Below are 24,710 nucleotides of genomic sequence, written 5' to 3'. Positions count from 1 at the left end.
AGCTTCAGACTCTTATGCACACAGGTTTCACAGGGAACAGGTGGAATCATTCATGTGACAATCAGACTGGGACACGAGAGGAGAGTTGATCTTTCAAAATAAAACAGGAAGTGACAAAACATGACATGGAGACGAGACAAAAAACCCACTTGACCTCGTGTGACACGCACCTTCACTCATGTGATTTGAATCGCCACTACATGACCAAACATGAGGATAAATAAAAAAATCTGTCTGATGAAAAGCGCTCAAGGGAGTCTGATGCGTTGCTAGCAAAGCTGCAAAGCTAACAAGGACTTTTTACATAGAATGGTTGTTTTTCACTTCTTCCTTTTTATTAAACTACAGATTAAATAAACATCTTTTAGGCCTGACACTTCTTCTTTTGTCCTCCACTTGTCCAGTTTCCTGTCAGGGTGTGGTGTAGAGGGAGGACACGGATGCGGACTTTTCCAAAGAAGGGTGATTTATTAACAAAAAACAAAGTAACAAACCAAAAGCGCGGCTTAGCTGGATTCAAAAAACAGACTGTGCATGACATGGAATAAATTAGTGATGTTACCTCCAACACCGAAGCTCCGAAGCACGCTTCAAACTGACAGGGTAGTTATAGTGAAGCAGTGGGCCGGAGCTTGCTTCATGTGACGTCACTGATGACGTTTGAACCACTTTACTGCTTCATTCAGACCGAGTCAGCTGACTGCTTCGAGTTGATGTGCGGAGCTTTGAACATTTTCCGCGATTCAGTGTATTCAAGATGGCTGAAGCCCCGGTTCATGTTCCCGTTCTACACGTATTATACGTTACGAACAGCTCTCGTTTATTGATATTCGGAGTTTTGGATTATTCTCTCATGGAGAATAATCGAGGAAGCGTTCCAAAGTGTGGGAATATTTTGAGCCAAACAGTTCCTTCAGCACACCAGCCTCCTCTGTTCCCTGTGACAGAGTATTTTCCAAAGCTGGAGAAATTGACAAAAAAAAAAAAGAAACCGTTTGAGCCCTTCTACTGTGCAAAAACTACTTTTCTTTAATAAAAACACCTGAAGTAACACAAGCACCCTCTTTATTACACCAAGCACACTCCCAAAGAAAATATGAATGAGAAACCAAAAATGTTCACATTGTTTTTAAATTATTATTCCATCCATCCATCCATCATCTTCCGCTGGTCCGGGGATCGGGTCGCGGGGGCAGCAGCTTGAGCAAAGAGACCCAGACGTCCCTGTCCCCGGCCACGTCCTCCAGCTCTTCTGGGGGACCCCGAGGCGTTCCCCTGCCAGAGATCCAACGTGTCCGGGGTCTTCCCCGGGCCTCCTCCCAGTGGGACGGGCCCGGAACACCTCACCAGGGAGGTGTCCAGGAGGCATCCTAACCAGATGCCCGAGCCACCTCATCTGACTCCTCTCGATGCGGAGGAGCAGCGGTTCTAAAATCGAGAGCTTTGCCTTCTGGCTCAGCTCCTTCACCATGCCGGTGCAGAGCCCGCAGCACTGCTGATGGCGCACCGATCCGCCCGTCAACCTCCCGCCCCATTCGTCCCTCACTCGTAAACAAGACCCAGAGTTACTTAAACTCCTCCACTTGGGAAAGGATCTCATTCCCGACCCGGAGAGAGCAAATTATTATTTCATGGGTAAATTAATCAATCTTTAATGAGGTACTACAAACCTATGTACAAACCTACAAAATATATACAACACACATACATACATAAGTTTTATTATAGTGTTATTATATGCATCACATTCGCAGGGCTTCATATGGTGCAACAATCGCTCCGCCAGCAGATGTCACCCAAGGGAATTGAATGAAGCTTCAGGTAGTGAACCACTTTATGACACAATGGTTCAAAATGATTCAATGCTTCAAAAAGCCTCGTTTTGCCATCACTAGAATAAATACTTAACTTGGTCAAACTTCGTGTAGCATGGCATGAAGGATCAGAAACAAACAAGGAACCAACAAACAGACAGGGGAGACAAGAGACTAAATAGAGGGCTGGGAGTGATTGGAGAGAGTGCAGCTGGAGACAATGGACAGGTGAGGGGAATAAACTAATTACCTGAGTGAGGGAAGTGAAAGGACAAACCATGGCAAAACTAAAAACCAAGACATGAACTGAACACAAAAACGTAACTTAAAACATGATATTAAAAAACACAAGTCCATGGGCATGACATTTCCTCAGATGTTTTAAGGACACACTGAACACCATGCTGAGATATGCCAAGTTTTTCAGTTTTCTCTTTGGGAATCACCTTGTTGCTGCAGAAATCCTGTTTTCTGTCTGTCACACTTTGTTATCTTTGCTATTTTTTATAGATGCAACTAAATAAACGGGAACACTTGATGTGTCTCTGTGACAGGCTGCTGGGAACAAAGTGCCTAAAAAAACACATTTCTCTGAAAATGGTCAGACCCGAGGAACCAAAACTTTTTTTTTTAAAAGAAGCAAGAAATACGACTTAAAACCATTTCAAAAGATTACAAGAAAGTCAAAGTCTTGTGATGCGGTCTGGATTGAGGCCTTAGGTTGCCTGCGTTCCGTTGATAAACCTTTTTTGCTGTTTCCTCCTTTTCATCAGAAGAAACTCCCAGAACACTTTGAAAGTATTTTTTAAACTGTTTTGACATGTAGTGGTGAAAGAAGATGAGTGGGAGGAGCTCCGGCCTGACATCGCTTCACTTCATCGCCTCAATGGATTGTCGGAGCGTATCTTTCACGAGAGGCTCAAGAACCCCTCAGAAACCAGGTAACTTAGAGCTGAATCTAAATGACTATTGCTATAATTAAGCCACAATATGTATTATTGGCCACACTGTTGCTAAGGCTGGCTGTTTACATGATGTAAGATTAGCTCTTTAATATGATTTACTTTTCATTCTTTGGCTATTCACATTATTACTTTTTAGATTTAATTCACATCAAATTTCAGTGTGATCTGGTCTTGATCTGATAATCAGAGGAAGTGGAATTTAGGAAGAGATATGGAGTATAATGATCTGCCAAAGCAATCGCTAGCTTTATTCCCAAATGTAGCTAATTTATGTTTAAGTGGTGAAGATGTCTCCGGTGTGGTGACTGGAGAAAGCAGAAAGTGTTGGAACCACTGTGGGGTCCTCAGTGTACTCTGTCTTAGTGTGTGAAACAAAAATAAGGGAAAATATGTAAGGTCTTAGTTAGAAAATAATCAATCTAAACTGAATTACATAAATAGATGAGTGCTTTAACATGTCAGATGAATGAAATAAGATAAAACTATAAGATCAGAAGATCCGGGAGTATGGAGTGCCGGACTCCTTGATATGGGCTGTTCGGTCCCTGTATGACCGGTGTCAGAGTTTGGTCCGCATGGACGGCAGTAAGTCGGACATGTTTCCTGTGAGGGTTGGACTCTGTCAGGGCTGCCCTTTGTCACCGATTCTGTTCATAATTTTTATGGACAGAATTTCTAGGCGCAGCCAGGGCGTTGAGGCGACCTCAGATTCGGGTCTCTGCTTTTTGCGGACGATGCGGTTCTGTTGGCGTCGTCAGGCCGTGACCTTCAGCTCTCACTGGAGCGATTCGCAGCCGAATGTGAAGCGGCTGGGATGAGAATCAGCGCCTCCAAATCTGAGACCATGGTCCTCAGCCGGAAATGGGTGGAATGCCCTCTCCGGGTCGGGAATGAGATCCTTCCCCAAGTGGAGGAGTTCAAGTATCTCGGGGTCTTGTTCACGAGTGAGGGACGAATGGAACAGGAGATTGACAGACGGATCGGTGCGGCGCCTGCAGTGATACGGGCTCTGCACCGGCCCGTCGTGGTGAAGAAGGAGCTGAGCCAGAAGGCGAAGCTCTCGATTTACCGGTCAATCTATGTTCCTACCCTCACCTATGGTCACGAGCTGTGGGTAGTGACCGAAAGAACGAGATCGCGAATACAAGCGGCCGAAATGAGTTTCCTCCGCAGGGTGTCTGGGCTCTCCCTTAGAGATAGGGTGAGAAGCTCGGTCATCCGGGAGGGGCTCGGAGTAGAACCGCTGCTCCTCCGCATCGAGAGGAGTCAGATGAGATGGCTCGGGCATCTGGTGAGAATGCCTCCTGGACGCCTCCCCGGTGAGGTGTTCCGGGCCCGTCCCACTGGGAGGAGGCCCCGGGGAAGACCCAGGACACGTTGGAGAGACTATGTCTCTCGGCTGGCCTGGGAACGCCTCGGGGTCCCCCCAGAAGAGCTGGAGGAAGTGGCCGGGGACAGGGACGTCTGGGTCTCTTTGCTCAAGCTGCTGCCCCCGCGACCCGATCCCCGGACCAGCGGAAGATAATGGATGGATGGATGGATGGATGGATGGATGGATGGATGGATGGATGGATGGATGGATGGATGGATCAGTGGGTAAAGATAAAAACCCATTAACTAACCCTAATGTGTAGAAAAGAGCAGTCGAACTCACCTTTGCAGCCTCTTAAGGGGAATTTATTGATCGGAACAACATAAAGACATGTACATGGAAGCATACACGGAAATTCCCAATAAAAACAGATTGTGGGATTATTTTATACTTCCTGATATAAATATGTGTGCATGCGGCCTAAACCTAATCTCTCTCTGGCATCGCTGAGTCTGAGTTTGCAGCTACATCTTCGTCATCACCAACAATCATTCTAACAGTGTCACAGCCGTGCTCTCCCCCACAACCCTAACCAATCCTGACTAACCCTAAGCCTAATTAACCCTAACCCTAATAGTAGTAATCATGGACAAGGTGGATTACAAACAAAGGACGGAACCAAACGCGTAATCCTGGCTTTTGGAATTGACAACAAGGACTACAACGACCATGTATCCCTCAAAAAACTTATATGACGGTTAATTTATACAGCACAAAGAACGTTCCCATACGCAGACATCTATGTCCAGGCCCTGAACTTTTTAAACCAGCTCACCATGGGCCAAAGATCCAACCTCAGAAAGTTTAATAACATTAATAATAATAATAATAATAATAATAATAATAATAATAATAATAATAATAATAATAATAATACATTTTATTTGGAGGTGCCTTTCAGGTCACCCAAGGTCACCTTACATTAGAATTAAGAGCATAGAAAATAATAATAAAAGCATAAAAACGAGACAACATAAAACAGAAGTGCACAGAGTCCAGTTATAGGGAGTATGCCAGTTTGAATAGGTGAGTTTTAAGTTGGGATTTGAATGATGTGATGGAGTATGACTGTCTTATGAGTGGGGGGAGGGAGTTCCAGAGCCTGGGTGCTGAGCAGCTGGAGGCTCGGTCACCCATGGTCTTGAGGCGTAACGTGGGGATGGTTAGCAGCCCAGCAGAGGTTGAGCGGAGGGTGCGGGAGGGAGTGTGTTGGTGAAGGAGGTCACTGAGGTAGGTGGGGGCTAGGTTGAGGAGAAGATTTTTGTAATGAATGCGGTATTGTACTGGGAGCCAGTGAAGTTGAGAACAGGGGTGATGTGGTCCGAAGATTTGGTACCGGTGACGATCCGGGCGGCTGAATTCTGGATGATTTGCAGTCTGTTAATGAGTTTGGTGGGGAGTCCACTGAGCAGGAGATTGCAATAGTCAGTGCGGGATGTGACAAATGAATGAACCAGGATTTCAGTGCTGGATTGGGTCAGTGATGGGCGGAGTCTGGAGATGTTGCGGAGGTGGAAGAATGCGGTTCGGGTGATATTTTGAATGTGGGGTGCAAATGAAAGGGTGCTGTCCAGAATAACACCGAGGCTCTTGACTTGGGGTGAAAAGGGTACAGGAAATCCGTTGATGATGATGGGTGGAACTGGGTTGTGATGTGATTTGGTGAGGATGGATTTGGAGCCGATGACCAGGGCCTCGGTTTCTGCTCATCCAGCTCCGGATGTCTTCAAGGCAGATGATGAGGGAGGGGGGAGGGATGGCGGCGGTGGGTTTGGAGGAGATGTAGACCTGTGTGTCGTCAGCGTAACAGTGAAAATGGACCCCATGGTGACGGAGGAGTGCGCCCAGGGGGAGAAGGTAGATGATTAACAGAAGTGGACCCAAGACTGACCCCTGGGGGACACCCAGTGAAAACACCAGAACACCCCGACTTGTGGTTCCTAAGTTGCACAAATTGTTGGCGGTCAGTGAGGTATGATGTGAACCAAGTTTAACAACTTCCTGTAGGAAATTTCACCCGAAAACAACATAATGGAAAGAAGAAAACAGGAACGCACAATTGTACAATTGAGTCCAGCACTCCATGCCACGTTTTTGAAAAATTTATTTTGAGCATTTTAATAATTTTTCCCAAAAACCAAATTAGACCCCCTACCTTTCTTTTTTATGCCTTCCCCTCTCACATTTCCTAACTCTAAGGGTCACAGGACCATATCCCTAAACTTAGGCCCACCACTCCCTGCCACATTTTGAAATATTAATTTTAATTATAATTTTAATAAAAAAAATTTACCCGAAAAACGGTTTTCATCCTCAACAGGACCCCTTACTTTTCTTTTGTATACCTTCCTCTCCCAAAGGGTCACAGGACCATGAGACAAACCCCATCCCATGCCACGCTTAAAATATTTATTTTAATATTTTTAATAATCTTATTCGATTCTCGCCACATTTATATGGGCCCTATGTCTATCGCACCCTCTTTTAACACCTTCAAAACCATGCCAGTATGATTCTCCCTACATAGAGTTAGGGACACATCAAGAAGATTTATATCAAAATGATTAGGGCAAACTCTGCCAACATTTCCTGCCTATTTATTTTGGAGCTGCATTTCCTCTATAATGTTGCAATAGAAATCATGTCAAACACTAAAATCTGTCAAGTTTAACAATGAAATTTCAGCAGAAATATTAATGTAATCTACCAGAAATATATAAAAAAACTGATCAAATGTTTTTAGGGCTGTGAAGAATTAAGTTTTCTTGCTTTTTTTCAAACATGATTTTAATATTAAAAAGCAAATTGTTTCAAAATGGTAATAAGAAATGTATTCCATTTAGGGAAGCAACCTACAGCCAGTCAAGAATCAGAAGATCTGTGGACTGGTAAGAAACCTTCAAGTGTTTTACCTTTTTATGATTTTGATAACAAAAACTCGCCTAAATAACTCACATAAGATCATTAAAGTCTTTTTCTTTACTGTGTATATTGTCATTAACTGAAAATAATAGGATTGATTTTGCAATCCAATTGCTTGATTGTGGGAAAAGGATTGTATGCAGTTTTTTTTTCCCTTCAAAGACAAAAAAATGGGGGAGCTAAACAATCGGCTTTCACACCCATTTTGAATCGATGCAGTTGCACCCCTTGCACAAGGGATGTACCGATACCGTGTGTGAACTCGTACTCATTATTCATTAAAGTGTTCCGATACTACAGAACCGATACCAGTGTGACAGGAGCTTAATTTTCATGCAATGTGTTTGTGAAAGTTAAAATGTTAAAACAATATGTTGCACTTAGAGTAGTTTTATATTACTGAAATGGACGAAGTGTAGTTGTATTTGGGTTGAATATGCCCGAATAAAATAAAATGTGTTTAATTGTAAGAACTGTAATGGCCTTGATTAGTACTCATATCGGTACTCGGTATCCGCAAGTACTAAAAGGTAAGTACTTGTACTTGGTTTTAAAAAATGTTGAATCGGTGCATCCCTACTTTGCACCATTGATCAGGTGCATCCAGAAATGCAACCTGAAACTATATTACACACTATTTCAGTTATTTTAATCACACTTGCTATGAACATGCTGCTAAAGCCTTTATGGGCAACCTGACAGTGACAACATCACCTGCTCCAGGAGACGGGTGGATCCTTCAGGGGCTTGAGGAGTTCACCACCTGGGCTCAGATAACCAGAAAAAGAAATGTCCTCAACATGTTCCACTTTACGCTCAGTAACACCCAGATACAATCCATCACAGGGAACCCAGTGAAGAGCCTCAGGAAAAAAGTTTTCAGTTTGAGGGACAGCACATCCATTCAGCTGAGCAAGAGTTGGAAACCTGGCTAGCAGCGACAGGTCTCTCTTGGTCTTCAGTGTCCTGATGTCTACCATTGAGAGCCTTGGGAGGAAGATCAGTAGGTTCCTACAGAGGTGGCTGGGATAACCGTGGATCCTGAGCAGCATTGCCCTGTATGGTCGGAACAACAAGCTGAGACTCCCCATCAGCAGCCTGAATGAAGAGTTCATGTTTACCTGTACTTGGAAGGGGCTGCAATACCAAGAGTCCTGAGATCCAAAGTCGTTCAGGCAGGCGTTGAGATCTGGACAGGATGGAAATGGAGAGCAGCAGAGACCGTGGATGCTGCTGAAGCAAGGCTAAGGCACAGGGCATTGGTGGGCACAGTGTCTTATGGTAGGGCTGGAGTGGGAAGCAGCTCGACACCTCACTATGACAGAGCACAGGGGAAGGACAGGCAGTAACTGGTTCAGGATGAGACGACCATTGATCGAAGAGATCCAACAAGATGATTTGAATGAGGCAACAGGGAGCCTGGACAAAATGGGAGTGTGGAGTTGAGTCCAAAGTCTCTCTGGCTTAGCTTTGTAAAACTAAATGGTGTTGATTAAATGTCTAACTCAAGCTGTCTACAATGTTCTCCCAAGCCCTTCTAATTCATTCTGATGGGGAAACCAGTCACCATCTGTGTGACAGCCCTGTGTAGCAGTCACAGTGCCGTGTGGATTAAGAGTTTTTCAAACTTTGACAAAACCAACATTCCTGTGGGGGATGTTTACGAATGTGGATAAAAAACAGATCTCCATTTTCTTTCCACAAAGGAAAAAGAGACAGAAACTGCCTAATTTACAACAACCTTCGGCCCTTTGAAAGTTTTTCAACAGACGCTTGCCATAAAATTGGGATAAACTAAAATGTACAAAGGATCTTTCTGTTGGAAAAGTGGGAGACCTCAATATCTTATCTTCACCATAAATCGAAGTTGACACTTTAACACCCTTTCCCACCAGAGAACCGACCAGATGGCTACACACGAACTGAGAAGACTCACTTTTAGTCGAACCTTAAAACTATATTAAATGTGTTTGATAACCGTGTACAATTTCTTTCAGGTTTCCAGCTTGATCACAAGACGCATATAGAGACAATTTGTACGATTCTGGCTTAAATATTGACAAAGAACTGATCTTGGTGGAAAATGCCCAACCTGCCTGATGGAACCACATTGCCCCCTAGTGGTCTGCAGTGTTGATTAGTTGAACATTTAAATCCCCGAGGACTCAGTAAAATGGACAAGATATATGCAACTATTAACTTCTAACGATGTCCCTTCGGTATCTCTTTGGTATTTGTTTAGTGTCCCCATTGTTAACACAGAAAATTAACATTGTGTGGTTCACTATTCATATGTCACGATTTCATAGATATTCATCTGAATTTTGAAAGTCATAATCATCAATTAAATTGTGTGTTATTTTGATGTCTTTATATTGCAAGTCTATGTTATATCTTTAATCTGCATATCTTAACAAGATGTAGTGTTTTCAGAATCACCGAGACAAATGTTCTATGGGACAGAGTAATGGAGAAATAAGAGTTTCTTTGTCTCATCCAGAAATCCCCATATAAATGCTGATCGCCTTACAGAGACATACAGGCAGACGTCACCACAGTTCAGGCATATCATTGGCTGAAAGAGCAGTGTAAGCTTATGTCATGCCCCGCCTCCGAGAGTCAAACCACGGAACCCGCGAATCCAAACTCAGAAGATCTAGAAGAACGGAGAGCAGAAGAAAGAAGAAAGAGGACAGAGAAGAAGGAGATTTGAGCACACAGAGAGCAGAGCAGAGAATGGATGAGATCACAGTTGCTCAGGGAGCAGATTAGATGTGATTTTCAGTTGTTCAGTTGCTCAGATCTGGAAAGATGAGAGGATGAGCCGTGCAGAATACGACAAAAGGGAGGAAGGAGATGGCAGAAAGACCCAAGGAAGAAAGACTCGAAGAAAGAAACAGAATGAAGTCTGAAGATGCACGTTTTTCATGTTTTTGTTCGTCCCTCGCCATCCATGTCCTTTTTACGTCGCACGCTCTAACCTCCGCCGTTCCACGCCACCATCACCTTTTCCTACCAAGAAGCCAACTCCAAGCAACCTTTTATTAATCTTCTGTGAACTTAAGTTCGCTTCATCAGAGAAGCAACGGACCAACTGACACTCGGAAGATTCGATCATCTAACCACAGCCCTCGGCACCATCGTTCCTGTTTCCCGGTGAAAGAAGCAACTGAGAAGTCCGCTAAAGTCAGCCACCACAGCCAGGAAGGCCCAGAGAGCGGAAGAGAAATCCCCTCGGACCCCGCGTGGCCGCTGCCGTGTTCCGAGCTGACTAAGCAGAACTTCAGCACAGTAAGACCGACCCGTTTTCACCTTAAAGTGGGTTTGATGGATGTCTCGAGGTTTTCACAGAATGATACATTAATCCGAAATGTCAGTATTTAGCGTCAAATAGTCAGCCAACCTGAACTATTTGAATACATCCAGTATCTCTCCATTCCCCATATTTTATTTTCCATTTACTAAGTGTTTTATATAATCACCCATATTCAATGCATCTCCTGTTTGTTTTAAAGGTCCATGTTTTGGTCATATCATTTTAATAAACAGTTCATATATCTATATATATGTTATAATCACAGATTGTGTCGTATGCTTTCTTTACGTAATGTCTGTCCAACCAAACGAGAACTTTCACGAAAGTAGCGAGATATGAGACTGATTATTAATTGATTATTAAATTGATTATTAATTTAACATACCAGGATCGTAAGATTTTAACAGTTTTCCTCCCTGACTGTAACTTAAAACAAGTTCAAATAAAGGAAGGTGGTGCCCTAAATTCGAGGTTTAAGGTTTATTTGAGACAGTGAGAACGTCTTATAAATCCTTATATTTGATGCATATATAAATTCCCAATAACGCTACACCTGGGAGAAGAACGCCACTGTAGGCATGACCAAGTCCTGAAGGATATCGCTGTCACCATCTACAGTGGGAACGGCCGCTGCAAGCATCTCTGCCCAGTGAAAAAGACCATCACATTCATCTGAGCAGGGGAACAGCCAGCAGCATCTGCCGGGACCACCTCTTCTTCCAGCTACAGCTCAAGCCAGAGTTGACCTGGGGAAGCAACTGAAGTTCCCAGGAAGTGCTTCCACAACAACACCAAGGCCAGATACTGGATCATCAAAATGGATCGTCATCCTAGAACTCACTGTTCCATGAGAAGACTACACTGGCGAGGCCAATGAGAGAAAGAAGGCGAAATACACCAAATTAGTGGAGGATTGGGTGGCAAGCAAGGTGCGAGCCCATTAAGGATGGCTGCCAGGGGCTTGCAGACCAGTCCCTCTGTAGTGCCTTTAACATACTAGGCATCACTGGGGTCAGCAGGTTAGTCACTGAGGCGGCAGAAGAAGAAAAGATGTTCCAAAAGAAATAGTTTTCTCACATCCGTTACTGTTGTTTGTTTGTTTTTTTGTCTCGATGCATTAAAACTGAACACGTCTTAAGGAGCTTTATCAGTATTTAATATTTAAAACATATGTGTGTGTTAACTTAAGCTAAACTGAATGGAAACATATCCAGCACAAATATGTTATCTAAAAGTTTACTTCTTTAATTTTATCATGTTAACTTTTCATCAGGTTGGATGTTCACCAAATCCCCACACGTTTGCTGGATGGATTTAAGGAGTGTGAGAAATTCACATCTTGTGTCATGGAAAACCAACAGGTTGGTAGCTTTTGAGTGAGATGAGATGATCTGGAACCAAAAACCTTCCTTTAGAGTTCTCTAAATGAGAGAAAGTATGATTTTGAACTGCAAAAAAATCTTTATTTTTGTGTTTTCATAATGATAAAATAATGTATTCTCACTTGTTCCTAATGAACACAAATAAACCCAAAATCTCAAGAAAAAGGTGTGAAAATGCAGGGCTTTGGAAAGTTGAGTGGCCAAGAACACCCCAAAAGAATAAAGGAGGAAGTATTTCAGACATTTTCATTAAAATGAAACACCTACAATTTGTTATTATTATTATTATTATTATTATTATTATTTCCCCCCTGAGATGAACCCATCACACCCAAAGTGCCTTTGTGCAAGAATCATGTAAAACCTACACTTGAAACAACCACCTACAACCTGAGGGTTTTATGGAAAACAAGTTATGTTGAAATTGTTTGTGTACATTTAAACTCGTACTTTTCAGGCTCTAAATCCAATTGAATCAATCTACATCTTAAAATATTTGGCTGACTTCATAACTCATCGTCCTCATTCTTCATCTGCAGTTCTTTTAAAAAAGTCAACAAAACATTTCCAATTTTCAGTAAAAAAGAAAGTGGCAATGAAGTAACAACATAATAGCTTTTCAGTGTACTTTTTGATCATCACATCCCTGAAGATGCCGATGGATGAGCCTGCCAAAGCATCAATGCACACTCCATGCAGATCTTTCTCCTCTAAGGGGGTCTTGTAGTGTTCAAGATACAGTGTGCGATTCTTAAAGCTGAAAGTTTAAATGAGCATATCAAAATTTCAATGTCTTTATTACAAATGGTTGGCGCTGCTTCTTTTAAATTCTTTTAAAGATCATGGTGCCTCTGTCGCTCGATCGTGCCGCTTTGCATTGCTAAACATAAGAAAGATCAGGCCGTACCTAACCCAACACGCCACCCAGCTCCTGGTGCAGGCCATGCTCTTCTCCCGCCTTGACTACTGCAACGCTCTCCTAACTGCTCTCCCAGCCTGTGCTGAGAAACCGCTGCAGATGGTCTTCTGGTCTTCAATCAGCCTAAAAGAGCACACGTCACCCCTCTGTTTATTGAGCTCCACTGGCTACCCTTAGCTGCTAGCATCAAATTCAAGTCACTGATGTTAGCCTACAGAGTTCTTAATGAATGCTCTCCCAAAGGCTTACGTCACAACTCGGTCACTCCGGTCGTCACAGGATTGTCGTCTAGCAGTGCCTACACCACGCTGAAGACAATCCAAACTCTTTTCATGTGTCGTTCCACGATGGTGGAATAACATACCAAGCGCTACCAGAACAGGGGCGTCCCTGGATATATTCAAGAAACTCTTGAAGACCCAGCTCTTCAGAGAGCATCTCCTATCCAAGCACTGACCCTGTACCTCTCAGGCATAGACCTGCACTTTATCTCTACTGTCACCCCTGACTGAGCCTGACTGGTGGTTACCTTCTATGTTGCTTATTGTTAGCTTTGATGTTAGCTGTAATGTTATATCCTCATACGAAAGTCTCTTTGGATAAAAGCTAAATCCATAAATATAAAATAGTCTTTTCACCCTTGGTCACTAATACCACAGCCCATTACTGTACCTTTATACTGGCATTGGTTCTATTCCTAAGCCATTATCCATCCATTTTTTATATCTGCTTAATTCAATTTAGGGCCGCAGGGGGGCTGGAGCCTATCCCAGCTACCAATGGGCAAGAGGCGGGGTACACCTGCGACACCTGTGGGTACACCTGCGACCTGCGAGAGAAAAAAAAGGGCAGTAGGAACAACAAACTGTTGGGAATAATGTAAAGACGGTTTTGATAGGCAAAATACAGAAATAAGCAGGCCTAGTTTTCTCATTTACTAAAGTGTACTACAGAAAACTTAAAAAGAAGGTCAACAATAATAGAAATCAAGAATATCAAGAATATGTCTGTCCAACCACAGAAGCGTTGGCGTGGTAGAGGACATTTGGCGCCACAAGGGTCTGTTAGCGGTTAGCATACGAAGAGGAATGTTTGATGGGTTATTTGGAAGTGCTAAAACAAGAAAAACATCAGTGCTTTTTGTGTGATATGCCTGAGCTTTTCTTTTCCAGGATCTTGACGACCTCTTGGCACATATTGAGAACCAGAAGACGGATGATTGGTTGCTTTCAGCTTCAGAGATCTCTCACAGCTACAGCCTGAAACTTCTGGTCATGACTGACAAAGAAAAGTCAACAAATGACAGAGTCCGTCAGGAATACAGCATGGATCCAGAGTACTCAGTAATAGTCAGTGAGGAATGTCTGTACAATGCATCCTGTGTACCAGAAGTAGACAGCAACACTGTAGTGAAAGTATTTGGAAGTGTTTCAGAGGATGGACAGACTGTGTCTGGGCTTTCTGGATCATCACTTGCAAATCTGATACGGAAAAGTGGACTGGAAGCAGCAGCAGTTTTCTCTCTTGATGGAAACACAACCACAGAGTTCCACCATAACTTCATCAGAGTTTTTATGCTCCGTGGCCTGAAGGCAGCCTTAGAAACCAACCTGGAGAATCAGCAGATTTACCAGGTGATGGATCAACCCGACTCTGTTTCCAGCTACAGAATTCCCCAAAGAGCCGCTGATCACAGCGCTCAGTACGACCACCAGCAGATAATCATGTTACAGGATGATGAAGTGGTCAGAAAAGCTGCTACCTATCTTTATGAGAAGCATCCAGAGGTTAGCTCAGTCTATGTTCTTGATAACAACCAAAGACCAAAACTGATTAATGGTAAATCAGGGCCTCTGTCAGAGAACAGCAGGCTGGTGCTGGTGGGCCACGGAGCCGGAGACGCCTCAGGAGAGACGAGACTGTCAGGGTACAGAGCCCGAGATGTGGCCCGAATCATCCAAAGCACCTCCAGGGTCAGCGGCAAAATCAAAACAATAAGTGTTGTGGGATGTGAGGTTGGAAAGGATAAACTGTTTGTAGAAACTCTGGCGAAGGAGGTCTATCTAGCCGGCATTGAAACGGAGCTGCACCTGAGAAATTCTTTGGTCCAGGTTAAACACACGGGAGAGAAAATCACCACAGAAATCACACCAGATGGGCTAAAGTGGCGACACAAAGATGACAGCAAGAAAGTGGTGGCAACTATTGACAGGAATGGAGATGTAATAATTAGAAATGAACCTGGAAGTAAAGGAGAGGCTGTTTTTACCGATGAAAGAAACCTTCTAGTTGGGGGGAAGAAGAAAGGGGACAAGGAACCATTGGTGAATGATGAACACAGCCTGCCACGTGAGCCAAAGCAGTTTATAAGCCCAGACATTTTTACCAACATCGAAGAAAAGTACAAGTCGTCAGTGGATAAAATGAAAACTGCATGTAAGGAACTTGAAAGTATTTCTTGGGGAGTGTTTCACTCAGATAAAGCCCCAGAAAAAATCAGTGAGCAGCGCCTGAAAGAAATAGAAAATGATGGTTTTATTGGAAAGAGAGACAATAATTGTTTCAGTGAAGGTGGCAACCCTCATACCATTTATGAGATAAAATCAGGAGAAGACATCAGAAACATTATCCTTCACTTTGCAAAGAATATAGAAAATAATCCCACATACCTCATGGTCAATGATTGGATATTTTCTGTTGCGCATAAAAATCTTTATGTGTATCCAGTTGGGAATACGTTTGACAATAAAGACAACATGGGAGAAGTTAAGAGATGGATCACTCAACAGAATAAAGAAGGCAACGAACGCTACGAAAACATACAAAAACAAATGAAAAAAAATGATCGAAAAGAGTATGTTTTTTACATTCGAGACATTTTTCATGGAGAGCAAAGAGTAAATCAAAAAGCACCCAGTAGGTCTGAGCTGATGTTTGCTTGGTATTTCACGACATCGGTCATAGCTGAATCTGCGAGAAACTTCCGCACATTCCCTTTGACTCTGATGGCCATGGATTTGGTTGACAGAGGTCAAATTCCAGAAGCTCTGGAATTTTTATTTGATCAACATTCAATGGCAAGAGGAGGAAGTTGGATTGACCAAAACAAGCGAGGATTCGGTGGATCTGCAGCACCTGGAGATTTAATCGAAGGCATGAGCAAAGCTGATAAAACCAAGCTCCTGGAAGTCATAGCCCGGGAAACTGTGATGTTTACAAAATGGAAGGAAACGCTCAGTAATGGTGATACTGTATCCGGTCGGGTGGAGGAAATTATTACTGAATACAAATTATCTGAAGATACTTCAGAGTTCAGAAGAAATTATGAAAAGTTCCAAGAAGCAACAGCAGAAAATCTAAATATTGTAAAATTATCTGGAGAACAATCAGCCGCATCTGGAGCACTGGGAGGCTGGGATGATGGCCATGTAACACAACACGACCTTAATTCAGCCACAGAATTAGAGAATTCCATCAAACATGAATCTTATTTCTCAAGGTCAGCTGCATCGTTTTCTGAGGAGATTCTTACTAAACTTAAGGAAAACTTTGGAGAAGATCTTGCAGAACTGCGCCTTCAGGAGGGAACTGCCAAAATAGAAAATGGACAGTTTGAATGTCAGTTTAAGTCCAACAGAGCTGAGGCTGAATCTGTTGAGTTTAGAGTTGAGTTATCTCCTGAGAGTCTACACTACTATGAAAAGATGTTGAAGAACATTGACACAGCAGCCCATGACATGGAGATGCACAGTTCAGCATCATCCCATGAAGTCAACAAGTATGTGGAGCACGCTGGAACTGCTGTTGGGACTCTGGGTCTCATGCTGGGGCTGAAAGGAGCTGTTCGGGCCTTCGAACAGGGAGACATCGAAGATGGCATGGTGGCGACTTCACAAACAGCTCATGGAGTGACGTCCATTATTGCAGGAAAAGTTCTGTCCTCAGAGGGGAGAGTCACCAAAGCTGCATCTGCAATCATGAAGAGCCCTGCAATGAGGGGCACAATGAAAGTTCTGCCAGTAGTGGGAATCGGGTTTGGAATATACAGTTTTGCTGCGGATTTAAAGAGAAAGGATACACTGGGATACATTGATGCTGCTTTAGATGGTGCGATGGTTGTTTTAGATGTTATTGAACTCGCTCAGCCTGAACTGGCACCTATTATATTACCTATAACGTTGGCTCTATCAGTAGTCCGGATGGCAGTTGATGACATTTATATGGGGATCCAGAATGAACTGACCAGCCTCCCAAAGGACGCTGGTGTTTTGGACAAAGTTACGGCTGTTTTTCTTGGCATCGGAAAAGGGATCATGCATTTTTATATTCACGTGGCTAGTTTCTTTTATGATTGGCATTGTGATGAAATTCAAGAGGGACGAAGACTTGTTGCACAGATCTCAGACTATCACAAATATTACACGTATACAAAAGAAGAGGGTGGAGGAGCTGCCATTGATTTTACTGGTGGATCATCTTCTTGGAATGGAGGAGGTATTAACTTCTGCCTCGCTGACCAAGGTCCATCTCAGCTCTGCATGGACTACTTTGTTTCCAGTGATGAGAGTTTCGGGAAAAGATGCTGGACCATTGACACTCATGAAAGTCCAGATATAATTCTTGGTCTGGGAGAGTCGCATGCATTAGAGCACAAAACACTACAGAAGAAGGTTCTCCTGTTCATACCAGCTGGTTCTGTGACTGTGGTTTCAGTTTATGAAGCTGTATCATCTTCAAGATATGGGACGTACAAGGGAAACAGGGATTCTAACCGATTCTTTGCAGTTCAGACAGCAGAAGACAAACATGTGATCGAAGTCATGTTGAGTTACTATTACAGGCTTTATGGTGAACCAGGTGATGACATCTTCTACCTCGGCCCACAAAGAAGTTATGTTGAAGGTTCTGGAGGAAAAGACACTTACATGATCCCTGAAAATGGAGGGAAAACCATCATTAACAACTACGATCCCTCCAAAGCACTCGACACCCTTCATTTCAGCGTTGACTACAGTCACATTTCGGTGACCAAATCTGGAAATGATGTTGTGTTAATGTACGAGAGCAGTCACACTGTGACAATACAGAGCTGGTTTTCAGGGGAACTGTATCGTCATATGAGCATGGTGTCAGGAGACGGAGTCCTGTTTGAGATTTCCTCCACTGTGGTTTCTTCAGTTCAGCTGGTGGCCAGAGGAATAAACAAGATGTTTAAGACACGGGGTGAAACTGTGGACGCTTCACAGCCACTTCTACAGGCAGTTACAAATATCTTAGGGACCCCGTATGATGACGTGATCGTTGGAAATGGAGGGAACAATCTAATGGACGGAGGAGGAGGGAGAGACCGTTTGATTGGCGGAGAAGGAGAAGACATATACATGGTGAAAGACAGAAAAAATTCATCAGTGTTAATTGAAAATGACTCCAGGGACAGTAAAACAGACCTGGTCATAATAGAAGCTAATCTCCACACTTTCGAGGTGAGGGTGGAAGGTGATGACGTCACCCTGAAAGCTCATCATGGCAACACTCCCATTCAAGTGACTTTAGTGAACTGGTTCAGGTCCCCGGCAGACAGACACTTGCTTCTCGTCACAAAGGATCTGATCACTTTCACAGTCTCGAATAAGAAGGCTGACTGCCGACAGAGGAACGCGTTCACGAAATGCATCGAAAGTCGCAGCATTGACTACAGCAGCTCCTCGTCTCCTCTGATAAAAGACCTTCAGGAGGATGAGGCTTTGAGGAGCGTGACCGAGGTCCGTGGGTCGAGGTTTGATGACGTCATCAAAGGAAACAAAGAGCACAACGTTTTCATCTCAGGGAGTGGGAATGATTTCATGGAGGGAAGAGGAGGAGAGGACTGGTACGTTATCACAGCTGGTCAGGGAGTAAAAACCATCAACAATCACTCACCAGATCTGTCCTCGGACATCGTCTTCCTGAAAGAACGATACGAGACAATTACATGTTTTTGTGAGGGACACAGCATCATTATTTCCGTTCATGACAGAAAAACTCTCATTTTACAGAACTGGTTTGAGTCGAAGAATCACCAGCACCTGCAGATCAAGACCAGTGATGGAATAACAGCTGGGCTGAAGACCAACATCAGCAGCTGTGGTGAGTCTTTACTGCTGCCCGTAACCGTGGATTACAGAAACCAGAAGCCTGAACCACTCCAGCAATGGGCTCTCACCACTTTAACACCCAGCAGTTCCTTCTATCGCCTCAGAAATTCAGTATACATCTTCTTGGATTCCCAGAAAGGCAAAGTGATCCTGATGGATGAAACTGATTCGGTGAAAGAAATGTACGGCTCGTCAGGTTTTGATGTAATTATTGGGAATAACAATGACAATCTGCTTGATCCGTACAAAGGAGGTGGACTGATGTTTGGAGGTGATGGAAAAGACACTTATATAATCAAACATGGATATGGAAACAACTTATTGATCGACAACTTTGCAGAGGATCAGCGTGTTGATACGGTGTTGGTTGACATGGATTTCATTGCTGGCAGTCAAATTGTTTTGGACTCATCAACAGAGGATCTGAATGTGACGATCTTGACTAAAGAGGAAGAGATAAAGTTCAGTCTGCTCAGCTACAATGACGGTGACCGACATCAGCATCTGGAGTTTCAGAGCTCTGACGGGGTCCATTTTAAACTGAAATCTCTGAACTCGAGCGGAGATGGTCGTCCGTTTCAGACTGAAGCTTTCAAAGTGACTCTGAAACAGTCGCAGGTGGACTGTCGTTTGGATCTCAGCTCTCAGAGAAATCTGTCAAAGGTCCAAACAGTCCAAGGCTGCCCCTCGCTGTCCAATGACATATTAGGTAACAGTAAAGACAACGCTCTGATTGGTGGGTGGAAGGATGACGCTTTGGTTGGAGGAGAAGGAGACGACACGCTGATAGGAGGACATGGAGACGACATCCTGATTGGTGGAACTGGAGACGACACTCTCTATGGTGAGGATGGAAATGACACACTGATGGGAGACTCCGGCAGGGACGTCTTCATTCCCGGACTGGGAGCTGATCTAGTAGATGGAGGTCCTGGCAGAGACGCAGTTCTGTACCGCGGGGGTCATGAGAAGGGTGAAGGGGTTTATGTTAACCTGCTGAGTGGGCAAGGCCACTACGCTGATGCTGAGGGGGACGTCCTGAAGGACGTGGAAATGGTGATCGGCACCATCTATCCTGACATCCTGGTGTCCGGTTATGAAAGTTCCCTTCTCAAAGGCTCAGATGGTAATGACATCCTGGTGTCCACAGGTGGAGACTACCTGGTTGGAGGTGATGGAAACGACATCTACATGTTGGCGTTCAACCATGGCTCAACCACCATTGATAACTGTTCAAAAGACAACTCCACAGATGTGTTGTACTTGAACTCAAACTTGTCGGCGTTATTTGACTGCCGCCTCTTATCTGACCGAGTCCTCCTGACTTTCTTTGGATCAGAACAAACTGCTGTGAACGTTGGACTTCGAGGCTGGATCAGTAATGATCATGAATGTGGTCATTTGGTGGTGATGTTCAGAGATGTGGGGGTCTCAGTGGACGGGCTCCTCCAAGAGTGTGAGCTCAGACTGATCCAAGCAGTTTGGTCAATGGTAATAATGTTGTAGTCGTCATTGTTGTGCTTTTTCATTTGGTCTTTGTGTTACAGTTCTCTATAAAAGTACAGAGAGACCCAACAAAAAAGGAAGAAGAAACTAACTGAATCAAACGTTGAAGCGGAATCCGTTATGTAGACAGCTTTGGTGCTGCAAATGTTACAAGTCATAATGAATGTTTTTAACCATCTTCAATAAATAATACAGGCCAATTAAAGCCAATTGGAGTTCAATTCATTGTAATCATTACATTACATTACGGTCATTCTGCAGACGCTTTTATCCAAAGCGACTTACAATCAGTGTGTTCCACATCGGTAGGCAAAAGAACTTCAGGTCACCAGAAATCATAAGTGCATTTCCTTCCAAAACCAAACAGCTGAGAGCATAACTAGTGCTAGAGTCAGTGCGGTAAGTTAGGTACCGAGACACATGGGAAGACGATTTTTTATTTATTTATTTATTTTTCTTTAATTTTTCATTTAACAACTCTTGAAAGTCAATTTAAATTAAACTAACTCTAATCAATGCTAATTTAATGCTCAGCTAAATTTGGCTTAGATGCTGCTACTTATGCTAATTGTTGGCTTGGATATTGTCAATGCTAATGTTAATGTTAGCCTATGTTCGTTTTGAAAGCTTATGCTCTAGGTTGGTTTCAAAATTAAACCAATGTTAATTCAATGTTAAGCTAATTTAGCTTGTTTCTATCTTGATTTCTAGTTTGGAGTTAGGTTGTTATTAGCTTATTGCTAACGCTAATGTTTGCTAACCAATGTCAATTGATGTTAGCTTCCTAGCTGATGCTAAGAAATGCTAATTTATTGCTAATTAAGAATTAAACCAATATTTGCCTTATTGCTATTGCTAGTCAATGCTAATTGTATTTCTGATCAATGCTAATTATTGCTAATGAAATGCTAACAAATGCTAACTATTGCTAATCAATGCTACTTATTGCTAATCAATGCTAGCTGTAAAATTTATGCTAAACAATGTTAATTTATTGCTCATCGAAAGCTCAGTTAATGCTTACTCTGTTTTAAAGTAACTCAGGCTAAAGGCGTTGCCCCAACTTTTGCTCTACCCAGATACTTCCAATCAGATCCATACACAATGGCCCTCATTTATCAAGCCGTCGTAGAAAGCATCGTAGATATGAGCGGAGAACTCGTCGTACGCAGAGGCTCAAGTGAGATTTACAGAACATGCGTACCACACCAATCCCATCGTAAAACCGAGCGGCTGTTGATAAATCCGGTGGCTGAAATCCATCGTAATGATCCTAACCACGCCTTCTACAAAAGGGGGCTGAGAGGCCGCACCTCTAGAGTTTGCGACATGGATAGACGAAAGGCGGCAAAGAAACGCTGTTGACAGCTGGGACGGCTGTCAACAGCGTTGGTGATGTAAATCGCAGACCTGACGAGGTATGTATTTTCCCCTACTGTGATGGTCAATAAAATGTGATGAACTCCAGATTAAATGAAATCTAAAATTGAACGATGTTTTGCTTTTTCTCCAGTAAGATCAGGAAGAAGTGGTCCGATATGAAATTTGCCAAAAAAAGAAGGTTGCAGCTCTCCGACGCAGCATGTCACAAACGGGGGGGGGGGGAATCCAGGTTTGGATTTGAGTGCCTTGGAGGAGAGGGTGGCTGGCGTGATCGGAGCTACGTCCTCATCAGGCGTGCCAGGGAAACTTGACACCGATGCGCCCATGCTAGAGCTTGAGAATGGTAAGAATGACTGCACACCCAAGACGTTTAAATAAAACAGTTGCTTTAATATTCAACACAAATGAGGTTCCTAATCAAACTAATATTTTTCATTCACAGATGAATCCGAAGTGGCATCCGGGCAACCTGACCCGCGCAACGAATACGCGTTCAACATCCGAAGCGTCTGCCTCTGCCCCCCGGTCTGCAGCGTCACACCGGCCAGCCGTGTTAACCACAGAGGTCCTAGAAAGACAAACAGAGATCGTGAAGTGGATGATGGCTTTAACACACACCATGCAATCTATCGACAGTACATTGAAAGACATAAATGAAACACTGAAGTCACAGAATAAATGCTGAAAGAAATCGTTGTTCTCCTTTCTTTTTTCCTTGAATAACAGAATGCTTACCAAAAGTCAGAATCGCTGAATAAGTTCCTCTCTCCTCCTGAGCGCTCTTGGCTGTGCAGGCTGGTGGTAGGGATCTCTGGGTGCGGGGTCCTCTGGATGTACATCTGGAAATGGCACTCCATTTTTTTGGGCAATGTTATGGAGATCCCCGCATGCAATAATAATATTGCATACCTTTTCGGGCGTATAGGGTTCCCCCCACAGCCGAGAGACAGATCCAGCTTTAGGAGCCCTATACACCTCTCCACAGTGGCACGCGTGCGCGTATGCGCAGTGTTAAAGTGCCTCTCCTGTTCGGTGTGAGGGTGCGCGGTTGAATAATGAGCCATCACTCTTCCAATTACGGAGTTGTACTTGTTTAATTTATTTAATTTGCATTTATGTTTATATTTATGTTGAAGTCAAATAAAACATGGGCCTTCTTTGAAGTGATAAGTCTGTTTTCTTGAACTGCCTTTTGATTCCACACACTGGATCTGGTTATCTCTAAAGGCGTTGACATTTCTTCTGTTGATATCAAGGACTTGGCGCTCTCTGATCATTTCTGTGTGTTCTCTGACTTACAGTTAACTCCAAACATTCAGTTAACCCGTGTGTCTGTTAGAAAAAGGTACATAAATGAGAATACCAGTGCTAAGTTTATGGAAGTTATAGCTGTCATCAACTGTGAGTGCAGAGACAGTTGATGATAACTTTAACTTTAACTTGAAAATCTCAAATGTCATGGATACTGTTGCACCTGTTAAAAATAAGATGATCTTGAGCGGAAAGCGAACACCAAGGAGGAACACTATGATGGTAAAGGCCTTGAAAACAGAATGCAGGAAAGCAGAGCGTAAATGGAGAAAAACTAAACTTCAAATTCACCATGACCTCTACAAACAAAGTCTTTGTAATTTTAACCACGGGTTACTCCGGGCTAGACAGCAACACTTATCTGAAATGATTAATAAGAACATCAACAACACTCGTGCTCTGTTTGCTATGGTTAATAAGCTGACAACCCCCCCAAAACAGATAGTTCCAGAACTCTGTTCCACAGAAAAATGCAATGAATTTGCTTGTTTTTTCAATGAAAAAAATCAAATCTATAAGGCTAAATATCAACATAAATGAGCAAAATAATAAAATGACGCAATCCTTAAAACCACACCCGGCGTCAAGAGGGGGCGAGAGGCAATTATTAACACACCATAGACTAAAAAAAAAGTTTTCAGTCTATGGTGTGTTAAAAACAACAGAAAACTCCACTGACTTGTTCAAACCAAAATTAACAGCCTGGGTAAAAAATAAAGTTGTGCAATTCCAAATTCCGAGTTGTCCTTGAACTTGAAGCGTTCATCGAATCATAACGTGATACGTTATGCCGTCAGACGTCAGCGCATCATCCCGCCACAAACAACAACGAACAAAGAACAAAGAACAAAGAACAAAGCACAAGCTAGCAGCTATACGATGGATATTCGCAAATGGATGAAAAAGCCAGTTACTACACTTTCGGCGGCATCCCCGCCGCCTGGCAGCAGCAACAGGAGCCCCGGAGAAGCTGACGAGCACCTGCCGATGCCGCGGGTGCAGCCTTCCAGTGAGGAGATGGAACGGCCTGGTCGGACGGGGCCGACACCCCTGGCGCACAAAGCCCCTGAGCCGGGTCCAGCGGAGCGGAGAGCCCGCCGTGGCACTCACAGCGACAGCAGTATGTATTACCAGAGGACCTCGGAGTTGCCAGCTCAGGTTCATCTCAGCAGTGGTGGAATGTAATTTTGTATTTTTACTTCGTTACTGTACTTAAGTACATTTTTCCGTATTTGTACTTTACTTAAGTAAAAATAATGATGCATACTTTCGACTTTTACTCCATTACATTTTGCAGCTATTATCTATACCTTCTACTCCACTACATTTCTACGATATGTGTTGTTACTCGTTACATTTTATAAATGCAGTTTCGCCATAACGTTGCCTACACAAAAATATGTTTAAACCAATCAGGTGGCTCTGTCAGCTTCAATGTTGCTTATAGTTTTTACTAACAGTGACTTCTGTAGAAGCTTAAGTATTACCAGAAGCTATACCTGCATTCTTCATCAAAATGGCCTAGACATTGAAAGACAACCAATAGCGCGAGTACTTTTACTTTTAATACTTAAAGTAAATTTAAAAGTCAGTACTTATGACTTTTACTTAAGTAGGATTTTTGATGCAGTACTTCTACTTTTATTTAAGTATATTTTTTGCTGGGTATTTATACTTTTACTTCAG

General features: G+C 43.2%; 2 protein-coding genes and 1 long non-coding RNA gene across 4 annotated transcripts in view; all 3 read left to right on the top strand.

Moving 5' to 3' along the window:
• Window positions 1-20,831, top strand: part of LOC142381819 (uncharacterized) — a 33,872-nt gene extending 13,041 nt beyond the window's left edge. The window contains exons 3-6 of the mRNA XM_075467062.1: window positions 2,641-2,755; window positions 6,995-7,039; window positions 11,663-11,750; window positions 13,863-20,831. Coding sequence (XP_075323177.1) covers window positions 2,641-2,755; window positions 6,995-7,039; window positions 11,663-11,750; window positions 13,863-20,330 — 6,716 coding nt within the window. The 3' untranslated portion in view covers window positions 20,331-20,831. The remainder of the gene's footprint in view (window positions 1-2,640; window positions 2,756-6,994; window positions 7,040-11,662; window positions 11,751-13,862) is intronic.
• The window catches only part of LOC142381821 (protein NLRC3-like), a 126,490-nt gene that overhangs the window by 96,606 nt on the left and 5,174 nt on the right, over window positions 1-24,710 (top strand). The gene's annotated exons all lie outside the window — the stretch shown is intronic.
• LOC142381820 (uncharacterized) lies at window positions 20,961-22,875 on the top strand. Its single transcript, XR_012769901.1, has 3 exons — window positions 20,961-21,748; window positions 21,844-22,056; window positions 22,156-22,875. It is a non-coding gene; the product is annotated as an uncharacterized LOC142381820 (long non-coding RNA).

This window comes from Odontesthes bonariensis, chromosome 6, assembly GCF_027942865.1.
Source record: "Odontesthes bonariensis isolate fOdoBon6 chromosome 6, fOdoBon6.hap1, whole genome shotgun sequence".
Lineage (NCBI taxonomy): Eukaryota > Metazoa > Chordata > Actinopteri > Atheriniformes > Atherinopsidae > Odontesthes > Odontesthes bonariensis.
This window is presented reverse-complemented; position numbering and strand designations above follow the sequence as displayed.